This window comes from Oncorhynchus gorbuscha, linkage group LG26 (genome assembly GCF_021184085.1).
Source record: "Oncorhynchus gorbuscha isolate QuinsamMale2020 ecotype Even-year linkage group LG26, OgorEven_v1.0, whole genome shotgun sequence".
Classification (NCBI taxonomy): Eukaryota; Metazoa; Chordata; class Actinopteri; order Salmoniformes; family Salmonidae; genus Oncorhynchus; species Oncorhynchus gorbuscha.
The window spans coordinates 28,334,717-28,346,674 of record NC_060198.1 but is presented as its reverse complement, the minus strand read 5'-3'; the positions used below and the strand labels follow the sequence as shown (position 1 = coordinate 28,346,674).

The following is an 11,958-nucleotide window of genomic DNA, read 5'->3' as shown; positions in this document are numbered from 1 at the left end:
CCTTGCGTCTGTTTGACCAAGAAACAAATAGTAGGCAAATGACAAGACTCTATACATCGTGTGGAAGCTGTAGGTATTGCAACCTCAGCCCCATTAAATGTGGTTCACCTTTATCAATGGGTTCAAGTCGCGCATGGATATATTTTTCCATTTTCAGTGATCAGATTTTCCTGCACTTTTCGATGAAATGCACGTTCTGTTATAGTCACAGCCGTGATTTAACCAGTTTTATAAACCTCTGAGTGTTTTCTATCCACACATACTAATCACATGCATATACTATATTCCTGGCATGAGTAGCAGGGCGCTGAAATGTTGCGCGATTTTTAACAGAATGTTCGAAAAAGTAAGCCCTAAGCTTAATTAAGGAATATTTCTCTAAAAACTGTGATTCCTACAAAATGTGTCCAGAGTTTTGGTCAACTCCGTCAGATTTGTCTAAAATCCTAAATTAATCCAATTTTAACAGAGTCAGCTTTACCATGGTATTCCCTTCTTCATCTCCTGATTAACTGTAGTGTGACAAGACCACCCATGATCTGAAAGGTTCTCTAGTTCTGATAGATTTAAACAAACAATATTGATAACACCATGGTCACAACCATAACCTGTCAACTCCATCTCCATTATATATTAAGATAGAATATGAATTTTGGTTGAAATACGTAGGCTTTGGAGTCATAAAGTAACTGAGAAAAAAATGTATTGTTATTTTGTATAACACTTGAATGAAGAAGAAAAGAAGAAGCCATAACTCTGTAAAATGTCAATTCTTTCAGATGTTTTGTCTAACATCAACTCTGTCAGAGTGCTGAAATGGTAGAATATGGTAGTTATATTTTGTTGTGGATTGTTGAATAAATTATTCACTATATTTTACAAATGTTTGTATTCAACTTGTATTTTTAAAGACAAGAATATATCTGTTTTGAGTTTCTGTTGTCAACTCTGTCAGTGGCTTGTCATCTCCGTTTTTTTGGTGTAAATATTCGGGAAAAAATATATTCATTGTCCTGCAATATATGTCAACTATTGAAGTACAGTACTTTCTGTGCTAGACATCCTTTATAAATCTTGTTTTATGTTCTGAATTTAGAAAAACGTGCCAAAACTATTAGCCTTGGAACATTATACAGTAGTATAAAACAAAACAAAAATAGATTTGGAGATTTGTATTACATATTTGAATAATCTAATTTTAGAATGAAACAATCAAGGCCCTTAAACGCTTGTTGGAATATAAATATAAATACACAAATGAAATGCCTTTTATGGTGTCTGACTAAGTTGAGATAAATCCAGTTAGGTGCATTTTATGAAAAAGGTTTTAGTTAGGTTGTTCCTTTACATTGTGTGGTAGCCGATACTTTGGTTTATAAACAGTTATATTTCAAATGTTGTTAATATTAAGTAAAATACTTGTCAAAGAAAAGTTGAGATTGTCTCGTCTTTCAAGAATCCCTGAGAGACAAATTCACCTCACTCTCAGATAAAGGAGTAGTACTGTTAGGTTTTACACAGTCAAATGTAACAATAACTACATTTTTAATAAAGAACTGTACGAATGATTCATCAACATTTAAAAAATATATTTTATAAAGCATTCAATACAATAATATGAGATCTACATATTTTACATTTGAATAATTTAGCAGATGCTCTTATCCAGAGCGACTTACAGTAAAAGTGCCTTCATCTTAAGATAGCTAGGTGAGACAACCACACATCACAGTCAAATATACAGGATACAATCATTTCATTCCATGCTAAACAATGGATATATAGAGTTTTGCAAAAACATACGCATTTTCATACACATACACTAACATCTAAGAACAGTAACATCTTGGACACACATGAAGGTACCCATTAGCAATCATTTCTGATGAAAAACATTGGCGGATATAGAGTTTTAGAAATAAACTCTTCAAATGTATCAAAACTTGTGACATAATAGCAAAGCCTCCACCTTGAAGTTGGTGGTTGAACATTGTGTGTAAAGAAGATGATTTTGGCCAACCATGTTGTTTGCTGAAATGATGTGCTTGTGTGTGGCTCCCAATGCAAATCATGTGTATAACCTATGTACAGCCAAAAGTTTGCACACACCTTCTCATTCAAGGGTTTTTCTTTATTTTTTTACTATTTTCTACATTGTAGAATAATAGTGAAGACATCAAAACTATGAAATAACACATATGGAATCATGTATTAACCAAAAAAAAGTGTTAAACAAATCAAAATATATTTTATATTTGAGATTCTTGAAATACCCACCCTTTGCCTTGATGACAGCTTTGCACGCTCTTGGCATTCTCTCAACCAGCTTCATGGGGTAGTCACCTGGATTGCACTTCAATTAACAGATTTGCCTTGTTAAAAGTTAATTTGTTTAATTTCTTTCCTTGTTATTGCATTTGAGCCAATCAGTTGTGTTGTGACAAGGTAGGGGTGGTATACAGAAGATAGCCCTATTTGGGAAAAGACCAAGTCCATATTATGGCAAGAACAGCTCAAATAAGCAAAAAGATACGACAATCCATCTTTACTTTAAGACATGAAGGTCAGTTAATGTGGAAAATTTCAAGAACTTTGAAAGTTTCTTCAAGTGCAATCGCAAAACCCATCAAGCGCTATTATGCAACTGGCTCTTATGAGGAATCAGGCCATCATTGTCAAATTGCTGCAAAAAAATAATAAGAATAATAAGAAGAGACTTGCTTGGGTCAAGAAACATGAGCAATGGACATTAGACTGGTGGAAATCTGTCCTTTGGTCTGATGAGTCCAAATTTGAGATTTTTGGTTCCAACCTCTGTGTCTTTGTGAGACACAGAGTAGGTGAACGGATGATCTCCGCATGTGTGATTCTCACCATGAAGCATGGAGGAGGAGGTGTGATGGTGTGGGGGTGCTTTGCTGGTGACACTGTCAGTGATTTATTTAGAATTCAAGGCACACTTAACCAGCATGGCTACCACAGCATCCTGCAACGATACACTATCCAATCTGGTTTGTGCTTAGTGGGACTATAATTTATTTTCAACAGAACTATGACCCAAAACACACCTCCAGGCTGTGTAAGGGCTATTTGACCAAGTTGAATGATGGAGTGCTGCATCAAATGACCTGGCCTCCACAATCACCCGATCTCAACCTAATTGAGACGGTTTGGGATGAGTTGGACTGCAGAGTGAAGGAAAAGCAGCCAACAAGTGCTCAGCATATGTGGGAACACCAAGACTATTGGAAAAACATTCCTCATGAAGCTGGTTGAGAGAATGCCAAGAGTGTGCAAAGCTGCCATCAAAGCAAAGGGTGGCTACTTTGAAGAATCTCAAATATAAAATATATTTTGATTTGTTTAAGACCTTTTTGGTTACTACATGATTCCATATGTTTTATTTCATAGTTTTGATGTCTTCACTATAATTATACAATGTAGAAAATAGTAAAAATAAAGGCAAACCCTTGAATGGATAGGTGTTCTAAAAATGTTGACTGTACTGTATGTATAAAGTAAAGGGTTATATTATATTCTATATTTTGATGGCTATTTTTGTTCCCCTTTCCCATTGGTTGAGAAGATGATCTTGCTCATATTTCTGATGTACTGGGACCCGTCCAGCGCTGAGATCTTAGGGCTGCTGAGCGGAATGAGGGCATTGTTGGTGTAGTATCTGAATGCAGGGTTCGATGACTGTATGGCATCCAGAAATACCTGTATTGAGAGGGGTCCAAGCTATTAAATCTACTCATCAGTACTACTTACACTTCCATAGAAAATCTATAAATATCTAGTATCATATACATACGTATGTACATGCAGTATGCACTGGAGACAGGGAGGAGCACCTTTATCAGATCAGCTAAATAACTAATAGATGTCAAGTTAGCAGTACCTGTACCTTCACAATGTCCTCTGTGTCCTGAGCTGCGTTCTGGAACACCATCCCACAGTGTTGCAGGTACGTGTCATAGAGGCTGAGTGTGTGGGCGTCGACCTGCTGCAGCGAAGAGTCCCCTGGCTCTGCCCTCTGCAGGTTGTCCAGGAAATCGGTGTTGACAGGGCCGCACTCAATAAGACTCACACTGCACGACGGTGGATGGAGTCAATCAGTACCAACACAGATACAGTGCACATCCAAAATGAAACACTGACAAAGGGATACATGAGCTGAGGACCTCTGTCTGGACTCACTGGATGTTGAAGTGCTGCAGGAGAATGGCCAGACTCTCACAGGCGCCCTCTACTGCAAACTTACTGGCACAGTACACCTCATTAAAGGGGAGTCCTACAATACAATAACACACAGAGATATGTGATTATCATGGCAATAAACATGAAACAAACCCCCAAATCTGACCTCAGAGCAGTGTCTAAGGGTAATTTCATCCCACTCCCCCTCCTGTCACCCCAGCCCTGCTCTCTCTCTCTCACCCTGTAGCCCACCGATGCTGCCAGTGACCAGGACGCGTCCATGGCCCTGGGCCTTCATCCCTGGTAGGAAGGCCTGGATGGTGCTGATGGTGCCCAGGAGGTTGACCTCCAGGATCCGCCTCATGGTGGCCAGGGACTGGGCCTCCAGCGGCCCCATCAACCCCACACCAGCATTACACACTGCCAACATGAATACCACAGACAAACAGAAAGCCAGAGCACATGATATCCTGTATGCTGTACACATGTAAAGAACTTGTCGTTGATGTAAAGATGTGAAGGACATCTGTTCTTCTGTTTCGCACACACAACCACACACACACCCACACACACAACCACACACACACACACCCGATATAACACTATTGCTGTAAGTCATGACTCTGGTCATACCCAGAATGTTCACCCTCTTCTCCCTGACCCTGTCCCTGGCATCCAGAATGGACCGCTGGTCAGTGATGTCCATCTGGAGGATGTCCAGAGTGTCCTTGTGCAGGTCCTTCACACAGTCCAGCAGACGCTCCTTCTTGGCAAGATTCCTCATGGTGGCATAGACTAAACAGAGTTGATATCAGTGGTCAAGGACATCAGAGATTTACCACTAAACATGTACGAAACAAAACGGATGAAATACAGAGCTTGACATTGACATTATGTTGTCACCATTGTTTCCAAAACTAGAATTGTCTGTAATTACATTGTGATGCAGATAAACCAACCAAAACATGTTTTCTAATATGTGGATGCCATGTAGTAAACAGGCACAATACCCAGAGAGAGCTTACTGCTTCAAATCCCTCATGCCACAAACACGCCACGTATTGTACCCATACTGTTTATTGCATGATCTTACGGCACTGAATAAAACAAATGCTTTCTGTACAGTGATGTCCTTGCAAGTCAGTCACTGCTTACCTTTGTACATTTTCGCCGGATCCGAGGCCAGCCGGACGGCCAGACTGAGGCCTATCCCCGAGGAGCATCCTGTGATCAGCACCACTGTCTGCTCCATTGGGCTGCTGTGTCCACACGTCCTCTGGGTCTGCTAGCTAACGGAGAGATGAGGTCTGAGGGAAGGAGACCAGGAGATACACGGAGCAGCTCAGTAGGGCTTGATGAGGGGTGTGAGGTGAGATGGTATGGGAAGAGATCCAGTTTGTGTTGTTTACTGATGCTCAAAGTCATGTTTTCACCGTCATCCCTATCGCAAGGTCCCTAGAATGTAAACATGCTCTCATTTCCCAGCCCAGGATGAAGTTTTGCTAGGCCAGGTGTTCCCACGAGGTCTGTCTGTGGCCATCAACCCATGACCCGAGCCCTTTCACTCCCTATTTGGTTCAAAACACTCTCTAAGACCTAAACCTCACCTGGAGTTGTGGAGCATTGAGCAAGTTGAGGAAGCTAAACTCCTAGGTATAATATTGGATGGTCACTTATCATGATCAAGTCATAGTGACAAAGTTGTTGTGAGGATGGGGAGGGTTATGTCTCTTATAAAAATATGTTCTGTGTTTTTGACACAAAAATCAACTGTACTAGTTGTACAGGCTCTGGTTTTTATACCATCTCAATTACTGTCCGGTAATATGATCAAGTGCAGCAAAGAAAGACCTAGCAAAGCTGCAGCTGCCTCAAAACAGAAGGGTTGACGAGAGATGAACTGCTTCTCTTCTAGTTTTTATGAGAAATGTTACTGTGATGAAAATTCCTGATTGTCTGCATAATCAAATAACATTCAGCTCAGACAACCATACGTACCCCACAAGACATTTACATTTACATTTAAGTCATTTAGCAATTTAAGTCATTTAGCAGACGCTCTTATCCAGAGCGACTTACAAATTGGTGCATTCACCTTATGACATCCAGTGGAACAACCACTTTACAATAGTGCATCTAAGTATTTTAAGGGGGGGGGTGAGAAGGATTACTTTATCCTATCCTAGGTATTCCTTAAAGAGGTGGGGTTTCAGGTGTCTCCGGAAGGTGGTGATTGACTCCGCTGTCCTGGCGTCGTGAGGGAGTTTGTTCCACCATTGGGGAGCCAGAGCAGCGAACAGTTTTGACTGAGCTGAGCGGGAACTGTACTTCCTCAGTGGTAGGGAGGCGAGCAGGCCAGAGGTGGATGAACGCAGTGCCCTTATTTGGGTGTAGGGCCTGATCAGAGCCTGGAGGTACTGAGGTGCCGTTCCCCTCACAGCTCCGTAGGCAAGCACCATGGTCTTGTAGCGGATGCGAGCTTCAACTGGAAGCCAGTGGAGAGAGCGGAGGAGCGGGGTGACGTGAGAGAACTTGGGAAGGTTGAACACTAGATGGGCTGCGGCGTTCTGGATGAGTTGTAGGGGTTTAATGGCACAGGCAGGGAGCCCAGCCAACAGCGAGTTGCAGTAATCCAGACGGAGATGACAAGTGCCTGGATTAGGACCTGCGCCGCTTCCTGTGTGAGGCAGGGTCGTACTCTGCGGATGTTGTAGAGCATGAACCTACAGGAACGGGCCACCGCCTTGATGTTAGTTGAGAACGACAGTTTGTTGTCCAGGATCACGCCAAGGTTCTTAGCGCTCTGGGAGGAGGACACAATGGAGTTGTCAACCGTGATGGCGAGATCATGGAACGGGCAGTCCTTCCCCGGGAGGAAGAGCAGCTCCGTCTTGCCGGTTCAGCTTGAGGTGGTGATCCGTCATCCACACTGATATGTCTGCCAGACATGCAGAGATGCGATTCGCCACCTGGTCATCAGAAGGGGAAAGGAGAAGATTAATTGTGTGTCGTCTGCATAGCAATGATAGGAGAGACCATGTGAGGTTATGACAGAGCCAAGTGACTTGGTGTATAGCGAGAATAGGAGAGGGCCTAGAACAGAGCCCTGGGGGACACCAGTGGTGAGAGCGCGTGGTGAGGAGACAGATTCTCGCCACGCCACCTGGTAGGAGCGACCTGTCAGGTAGGACGCAATCCAAGCGTGGGCCGCGCCGGAGATGCCCAACTCGGAGAGGGTGGAGAGGAGGATCTGATGGTTCACAGTATCGAAGGCAGCCGATAGGTCTAGAAGGATGAGAGCAGAGGAGAGAGAGTTAGCTTTAGCGGTGCGGAGCGCCTCCGTGATACAGAGAAGAGCAGTCTCAGTTGAATGACTAGTCTTGAAACCTGACTGATTTGGATCAAGAAGGTCATTCTGAGAGAGATAGCGGGAGAGCTGACCAAGGACGGCACGTTCAAGAGTTTTGGAGAGAAAAGAAAGAAGGGATACTGGTCTGTAGTTGTTGACATCGGAGGGATCAAGTGTAGGTTTTTTCAGAAGGGGTGCAACTCTCGCTCTCTTGAAGACGGAAGGGACGTAGCCAGCGGTCAGGGATAAGTTGATGAGCGAGGTGAGGTAAGGGAGAAGGTCTCCGGAAATGGTCTGGAGAAGAGAGGAGGGGATAGGGTCGAGCGGGCAGGTTGTTGGGCGGCCGGCCGTCACAAGACGCGAGATTTCATCTGGAGAGAGAGGGGAGAAAGAGGTCAGAGCACAGGGTAGGGCAGTGTGAGCAGAACCAGCGGTGTTGTTTGACTTAGCAAACGAGGATCGGATGTCGTCGATCTTCTTTTCAAAATGGTTGACGAAGTCATCTGCAGAGAGGGAGGAGGGGGGAGGGGGAGGAGGATTCAGGAGGGAGGAGAATGTGGCAAAGAGCTTCCTAGGGTTAGAGGCAGATGCTTGGAATTTAGAGTGGTAGAAAGTGGCTTTAGCAGCAGAGACAGAGGAGGAAAATGTAGAGAGGAGGGAGTGAAAGGATGCCAGGTCCGCAGGGAGGCGAGTTTTCCTCCATTTCCGCTCGGCCTTCCGGAGCCCTGTTCTGTGAGCTCGCATTGAGTCGTCAAGCCACGGAGCGGGAGGGGAGGACCGAGCCGGCCTGGAAGATACGGGACATAGAGAGTCAAAGGATGCAGAAAGGGAGGAGAGGAGGGTTGAGGAGGCAGAATCAGGAGATAGGTTGGAGAAGGTTTGAGCAGAGGGAAGAGATGATAGGATGGAAGAGGAGAGAGTAGCGGGGGAGAGAGAGCGAAGGTTGGGACGGCGCGATACCATCCGAGTAGGGGCAGTGTGGGAAGTGTTGGATGAGAACGAGAGGGAAAAGGATACAAGGTAGTGGTCGGAGACTTGGAGGGGAGTTGCAATGAGGTTAGTGGAAGAACAGCATCTAGTAAAGATGAGGTCGAGCGTATTGCCTGCCTTGTGAGTAGGGGGAAGGTGAGAGGGTGAGGTCAAAAGAGGAGAGGAGTGGAAAGAAGGAGGCAGAGAGGAATGAGTCAAAGGTAGACGTGGGGAGGTTAAAGTCGCCCAGAACTGTGAGAGGTGAGCCGTCCTCAGGAAAGGAGCTTATCAAGGCATCAAGCTCATTGATGAACTCTCCGAGGGGACCTGGAGGGCGATAAATGATAAGGATGTTAAGCTTGAAAGGGCTGGTAACTGTGACAGCATGAAATTCAAAGGAGGCGATAGACAGATGGGTAAGGGGAGAAAGAGAGAATGACCACATGGGAGAGATAAGGATCCCTATGCCACCACCCCGCTGACCAGAAGCTCTCGGGGTGTGCGAGAACACGTGGGCGGACGAAGAGAGAGCAGTAGGAGTAGCAGTGTTATCTGTGGTGATCCATGTTTCTGTCAGTGCCAAGAAGTCGAGGGACTGGAGGGAGGCATAGGCTGAGATGAACTCTGCCTTGTTGGCTGCAGATCGGCAGTTCCAGAGGCTACCGGAGACCTGGAACTCCACGTGGGTCGTGCGCTGGGACCACCAGATTAGGGTGGCAGCGGCCACGCGGTGTGGAGCGTTTGTATGGTCTGTGCAGAGAGGAGAGAACAGGGATAGACAGACACATAGTTGACAGGCTACAGAAGAGGCTACGCTAATGCAAGGAGATTGGAATGACAAGTGGACTACACGTCTCGAATGTTCAGAAAGTTAAGCTTACGTAGCAAGAATCTTATTGACTAAAATTATTAAAAATGATACAGTACTGCTGAAGTAGGCTAGCTGGCAGTGGCTGCGTTGTTGACTTTGTAGGCTAGCTGACAGTGGCTGCGTTGTTGACACTACACTAATCAAGTCGTTCCGTTGAGTGTAGTAGTTTCTACAGTGCTGCTATTCGGGGGCTAGCTGGCTAGCTAGCAGTGTTGATTACGTTACGTTGCGTTAAAAGAACGACAATAGCTGGCTAGCTAACCTAGAAAATCGCTCTAGACTACACAATTATCTTTGATACACAGACGGCTATGTAGCTAGCTATGTAGCTAGCTACGATCAAACAAATCAAACCGTTGTGCTGTAATGAAATGAAATGAAAAATGTGATACTACCTGTGGAGCGAAGCGGAATGCGACCGGGTTGTTGAGTGCGGAAGTTCTATTCAGTAGACGTTGGCTAGCTGTTGGCTAGCTAGCAGTGTCTCCTACGTTAAGGACGACAAATAGCTGGCTAGCTAACCTCGGTAAATTAAGATAATCACTCTAAGACTACACGCTCTAAACTACACAATTATCTTGGATACGAAGACAGCAAAGACAACTATGTAGCTAGCTAACACTACACTAATCAAGTCGTTCAGTTGAGTGTAATAGTTTCTACAGTGCTGCTATTCGGTAGACGGTGGACGTTTGCTAGCTGGCTAGCTGCTGGGCAGATAGCAGTGTAGACTACGTTAGGACGACGAAATACGAAGTTGCAATAGAAGTGCTGACTGTTTCACTTTGTTGTCCTCTTTCTTTTCCTTCTTTTCCTTTTTCTTCTGTCCTTCTTTTGTCTTCCTTTCTTCTGTTAACTAGATATTTTTTGTTGTTATTCTTTGTAAGCTAGCTAGCTTCTTCCAGGAGAGTCCCTAGCTTGTCACCTAGACATGTCACCAGGGGTCTCTTCACAGTCCCCAAGCCCAAGTCCATGAATTCACGGCAACGCACAGTATTATACAGCACCATGATCGCATGGATCTCCCTTCCATCTCCAATTACTCAAGCAAACAACAAAATCACCTTTAAAAAACGGATTACACAACATCTCTCGGAACGGCAGGGACTGTGAGGGGACAGACACACGCACACGCACACACAGACACACTCTAACACACACACTATTTTTTAGGTGTATTGTTTGTATTCTTTTTGTTGTTGTATGGTGTGTGTATATAGTTGTATTTAAAATGTGTGTGTCTATCCTTGTCTATCAGTCTATCAGTGTTTTGCTTACTTGTCATGTTTTGTGTTTTATTTGTGGAACCTGGGAAGAGTAGCTGCTGCTTCTGCTAAAGCTAATGGGGAGCCAAACCAACAAAATAAATATGACCCACTGATAGAGACCGGAGCTTTTATTTTGTCCTCAGTGTCAGCCAAACTATCACATGATTTGAAGAAAAAAAACTGCCAAACCTGAGAACAATTATCTGGAACAATAAAGAAACCTACAGCAGTTAGTTACTTTAACCAGGAGATGGAAGCACTGTCATTATCAATGTGCGCAGCACAGGAGCCCTAGCCAGTGGGCCCTCTGGTCAGTATCGGGTCACACTCAAACCCATGCTGACCACACATTCTCCTAGAATACACAGTGGACCACTAACACTCCACCTAAAACAATAATGTTGAGAACAGCCACTGAAGAACACAAGAGGATCTTGGATAAAAGGAAGAATGGAGACATTTTGGAGTATAATTAGTCTCTCGTTGGCTATACTGGCCAACTGACACCCACAAATAACAGCTGAAATGACTACATAGCCAGTAATGTAAAGCCTGTAAACCCCTGGTAGGATAGTTATAGAGCTCGTAGTGAGTGTCATGTGGATGCTCTTTGTTTTGGAAAGCTGCAGTCTAGTGCTAGACTGAAACATTGTTTCAAATCCATCCTAAGAACTGTGCCATTTTAAGTCCAGACCTCTAGCCAGAGGATCTAAGTTATAGCACAAATGTTAAAATATAGGCCTTTGCATTATCTTGCTGGAATAGATAGCCATAGGCCAGTGCTGAAACCTTGACATTTGACTTCTGAGATCTTATGCAGCAGGTTAGGAGAATTAGGTTAAGTTTAGGAAAAGGGTTAGGGTTAGTTCGGAAAAATTGAAAGTATGCATCTTAGAAATAGTTTTCACATATAAACATTATATATCCAAACTCAGAATCAAATAGGCTTCCAAATAATAACATGGTGTGGTAGAACATTTCTTTTTATTGGAGAATTTCTGCATGGCTCCAGAGAGGCGCAGTGGTCTACGGCACTGCAGATCAGTGCTTGAGGCGTCACTACAGACCCTGGTTTGATCCCGGGCTGTATCACAACTGGCCGTGATCGGGAGTCCCATAGGGAGGCGCACAATTGGCCCAGTGTTGTCTGGGTTAGGGGAGGGGTTAGCCGGGGTAGGCCGTCATTGTAAAAAAAGAACTGACTTGCTAGTGGCCATGACTGAATTCAAACTTGAGTTGGTTTTGGGGTGTGGTTTGATGTGGGTGTCGCTTGTCTGTGTTCGCAGGTGGGAAGAGTTAGC

At 44.2% G+C, this 11,958-nt stretch overlaps 1 protein-coding gene across 2 annotated transcripts in view; it reads right to left on the bottom strand.

Moving 5' to 3' along the window:
- Positions 1-3,387: 3,387 nt before the first annotated feature.
- LOC124016343 (estradiol 17-beta-dehydrogenase 1-like) overlaps positions 3,388-11,958 on the bottom strand; it is a 28,081-nt gene continuing 19,510 nt past the window's right edge. Inside the window, exons 2-7 of one of the 2 annotated variants that reach the window (XM_046331894.1) lie at positions 5,356-5,507; positions 4,834-4,995; positions 4,441-4,620; positions 4,201-4,294; positions 3,908-4,091; positions 3,388-3,720 (exon numbers count right to left, since the gene is read on the bottom strand). In XM_046331894.1, coding sequence (XP_046187850.1) covers positions 3,553-3,720; positions 3,908-4,091; positions 4,201-4,294; positions 4,441-4,620; positions 4,834-4,995; positions 5,356-5,452 — 885 coding nt within the window. In that variant the 5' untranslated portion in view covers positions 5,453-5,507 and the 3' untranslated portion in view covers positions 3,388-3,552. Of the gene's footprint in view, positions 3,721-3,907; positions 4,092-4,200; positions 4,295-4,440; positions 4,621-4,833; positions 4,996-5,355; positions 5,554-11,958 lie in introns of those variants that run through there. The other variant, XM_046331893.1, reaches the window with a different exon arrangement.